We start from the raw sequence: 3,828 nt of genomic DNA, 5'->3' as shown, positions 1-3,828 counted from the left end.
CCTTCTAGCCTGGGCCTGACTTCCATTAAAACTGGGTATTGTGCATTTTTTAGATTCCTACCTGTTCCTTTTTATGCTCCTATTTCATCAGTAAATTATCTGACTAAACTGCATCTCCCTGCCAGGCCCCCAGTATAGATGCTGGGGATGCGGCAAGGACTGAGTGGTCCCTGCTGTTTGGAGATACTTAAGATGGGGCTCCACTTTTTGAGCCCCCTGACTCCCTTATTTAGTCTTATACTGCCTGTGTGCCAGTCAGGCTCTGGGGATACGGCGCCAGTATGAAATGTAGAGTCTCTTGGTTTTTCCCCTTTTCTAGCAGACAGGTCATTACTTAGTTCCCAACTCCCACTCTAAAGCTCTGGTGATGAAAATCGGCACAAGTGATCACATACAGCAATCCCAACCTTTAGACCACTTCCTAGCTGTCTCTCCAAAATATGTAGTAAACGGTCATTGAGACACTCTCCCTCCTGGTAATTCACAGTGCCCATAGGATCAAGGCTTGGACTTGTTTCTAATAAAGATCTGCTTACTATCCCTTTTTTGCGTGTGTGAAAAACAAGTTAATTTAGCTTGGGAAAGTAGTCAATTGTCATGTTTATAAGGTTGGGCTATGTAAGATGATGTGGAGGGTGACATTAAAGTGTAGAACAGAGACCACTTAGGTGGAAGCAGGCAGCCTTGGACTTTAGCTAAAGACAGTCCATGTGACTGACATGGGGTCACTTCAAATGGCAGTGCCTCCCTCACTGAAGAGCATCAGAAGGGCTTGTGAGCAGGGCCAGAATGAGCCTCGATGAACATCCAAGTTGACAAACCAGTGTGGTGCCTAACAGAGAGGACAGAGCCACCAACGGGTGCTCGGGGGCTGCTCCCCTTTTATTAATGACAGCGGTTTCTCTCAAGGAAGTGTAGCGCCCTCCCCTTTGGGACAGTTGCCTGACCCCTGTCCATCAGCCCTTCAAGTACCCTCATCAGAAGAAGAGCCCGCGCATTCGCCTGCCGATGCCTTGTCGATCGTAGAGGACGTTGAACTTGTTCACAAACTGGTTCATGGTGTTGCACGTTTTGGTGATGGTGCCGAGGTAGGCCATGAGCCCCACGTCGTTGCATTGCTGGGAGGGAACAGAAAGAACCAGTTCCTCAGGGGATCCCTTGTGGCATGCCCGGGGAACTGTTCCCCGGTCCTGCACGTGAAAGTGACAGCATAAGCCCCGCCTCCCCATCCGGGTTTTACACTCACATCATAAAAATCTGTCTTGAACTTGTCTGTGCTGAGCACCGGGAGACAGTGACACAGAGCATAGGCCTCCCGCAGGATCTCATGATTAAAGGGGACCTCTCCTAATGGCACAAAAAGAGACTGCATTAGTTTGGATGCTGTCACTTCCCCAGGAGGGAGAGGAAGAATGCCAGGGAAGTGCCAGGGAAGCCCGTCCTACCCGCTTCAGAGGCCTTGACATACTCCAAGATGAGCTTGACGCGGCTGTGCAGCATCTTGATGGCGCTGTGCTGTGCTATCAGGTGTTCAGCCACTGCAAGGGGATGAGGACAGGAGGAGGTTGAGACGGGATGTGGCCACACCTTCCAACCCCACTTCCAAGGAATGCCCTCCATTACCAGTGGAGTTCTCTCCACTGCCTGTTGCTGTCATTCGGGCTACGTGGTCTACACCAATGCGTTCCGCTTCCTCTGTGGCCAGAGTGTAGGTCAGCTCAGCAAACAGCATTGTGGCCTACAGGGCAAGGTAACCCACAAAGGGAGAATCAAAAGCAGGAAAGAGGCCAAGAGCAGGATCTGAGGGTTGAAGGGTAGGGTATTACCTCTCCATTGATTATATCAATGACAGACTCAAAAACGCTGACAGGAAGCTGTGAAGGAGATGGAGAAACCTGAACACTATGTGCCAACATTTGGGCTAGCTGCCTTTACACATTTCCTCTCATCTCATCTTCCCAAGAAACCAATGAAGTAGGGATTACCTCCTTTCACAGTTTGGAGATTAAATGACTAAGCCAGAGTCACAGCTGGTAAGTGGCATCTGGCATTCCCCAAGAGGTGTCACACAGTAAAAGGTACAGTGACAATCATGACAGAGTAGGCATGGAGTATTACTCACATCTGTATGCTTGGTCATAGGGTTCAACTTCAGAAAGAGGGGGCTCTCGATGATCTCACACACCTAGAAGAGAGGGACAATGCACAGGAAGTCAGTGCCCCCCACCTTTCTGCTTCCTCTCACTCTCCATTCTTTGCCCCAGCACGCACAGGTGTGAGCATGCATACCTGCTTATGGACGTGGATGTCCGAGGGGTCAGGTGGCCCCCCTGTGGTATACCAACCCAGAAACTCCAGCTCCTTGAACACCTGTTTAACTGGAGGGAAAGGGGCCAGAACACATAGTAATTTTTTTTTTTTTTTTTTTTTTGAGACGGAGTCTCGCTCTGTTGCCCAGGCTGGAGTGCAGTGGCACGATCTCGACTCACCACATCTCCGCCTCCCAGGTTCAAGCAATTCTCCTGCCTCAGCAACCCGAGTAGCTGGGACTACAGGCACGCACCACCATGCCAGACTAATTTTTGTATTTTTAGTAGAGATGGGGTTTCACTATGTTTGCCAGGCTGGTCTCGAACTCCTGACCTCATGATCTGCCTGCCTCGGCCTTCCAAAGTGCTGGGATTATAGGCGTAAGTCACTGCGCCCGGCCTGACATAGTAATTCTTTAAACCATCCTTCCTCAATGTGAAGCTCCTGGTGTATTTTCACCAGCTTTTCTCTTCCCTCCTCAAATCCTGGCTCAGTTTAGAATAACTACTCCCTTCTATGCTGTCTTCTCTCATCCTTTACTTTCTTTTTGAGAAAGAACTCTGAACGTGTTCTTTTTCTGAGATCTCTCCAGCTACTCTTCACTTTTTCTCCTCTGTTCTTGGTCTCCTCTCCTGTTTCTTTCCAACCCTCTCCATCTTCCCACCCTGTACATTTTTTTTTTAACTCCCACTCCTCTTCCCCACATCTATTCCACTCTCACACTGCTCCTCCTTGGTGTAATAATATTCCTTGTCAATGATAATCTTCTCTTCCACGGTGTGGGACAGCAGCTCAAAGGAGTTCATCACCTCGATATTTCGGCCCTCCTGCTTGCCAATCAGAGCCCCAATCACTGGGAAAGAGAATGACATGGAAAAGTGAGGGTAAAGAAACTTCTATGACCTGAGGGTCTGAGATCAGTGGGAACCATGTATTGGGGAAACGATGATTTGGGGGAGGGGGAAATTGGCTCCAGTAAAGGAAGGGGAAAAGACCACTGTCTGGGGGAGGTGAGCAAGGAGAGGAGACTGGAGTCTATGCCCAACACTCACCCTGCACAGGCCGCCCCTCCTGGGAGCGCATGCGGATCCAGTGGTCTGAGATGTTGAGAATGACAAGGGGATGGAGAGCGACGGAAACACTCCCGGTCACTCCGGAGGCCATCACGCTGGGGACTACTAAGGGTGGAGGGAAAGGAGAGAGGGTGAGAGTCCGGGCCCCATGTTCTTCCCTGGAGATGGCAGTGGGGGACGGCGGAGCCCGGGCCACACTTTCCTCCCGTAACTTATCCCAGAGAAAGATGTTGCTGCTCCGCCCTCCTCCCTTCTCCCGGGAGCACAGGGAGGCCTCAACGCACCCCTGAAGGAGGTCTCCGGAAGCCGCCCCCGTACGGCCCGTTACCTGCTGCATCCACCTCCATCCCGCTGCTCCCTCCGGTCCCGTTCGTAGCTGCAGCCGCCGCCATTTTCCCCGCGCCCGCCAGCCTCGGCCCCGCCCCCTTCCCTCCCAGCTTCCGTA

The 3,828-nt window shown here is 51.4% G+C and overlaps 1 protein-coding gene across 1 annotated transcript; it reads right to left on the bottom strand.

The window, feature by feature from the left end:
- Positions 1-582: 582 nt before the first annotated feature.
- Positions 583-3,809, bottom strand: COPS6 (COP9 signalosome subunit 6). The gene is made up of 10 exons (XM_003278064.4): positions 3,712-3,809; positions 3,363-3,488; positions 3,032-3,163; positions 2,290-2,378; positions 2,123-2,185; positions 1,827-1,874; positions 1,624-1,738; positions 1,446-1,538; positions 1,247-1,347; positions 583-1,118 (listed from the first exon to the last, which is right to left on the bottom strand). Exons 1-10 carry the CDS (start codon positions 3,773-3,775, stop codon positions 978-980), a joined length of 972 nt encoding a protein of 323 aa, XP_003278112.1. The 5' UTR covers positions 3,776-3,809; the 3' UTR covers positions 583-977.
- Positions 3,810-3,828: the final 19 nt, after the last annotated feature.

This window comes from Nomascus leucogenys, chromosome 17 (assembly GCF_006542625.1).
Source record: "Nomascus leucogenys isolate Asia chromosome 17, Asia_NLE_v1, whole genome shotgun sequence".
NCBI classification, from domain to species: Eukaryota; Metazoa; Chordata; class Mammalia; order Primates; family Hylobatidae; genus Nomascus; species Nomascus leucogenys.
This window is presented reverse-complemented; position numbering and strand designations above follow the sequence as displayed.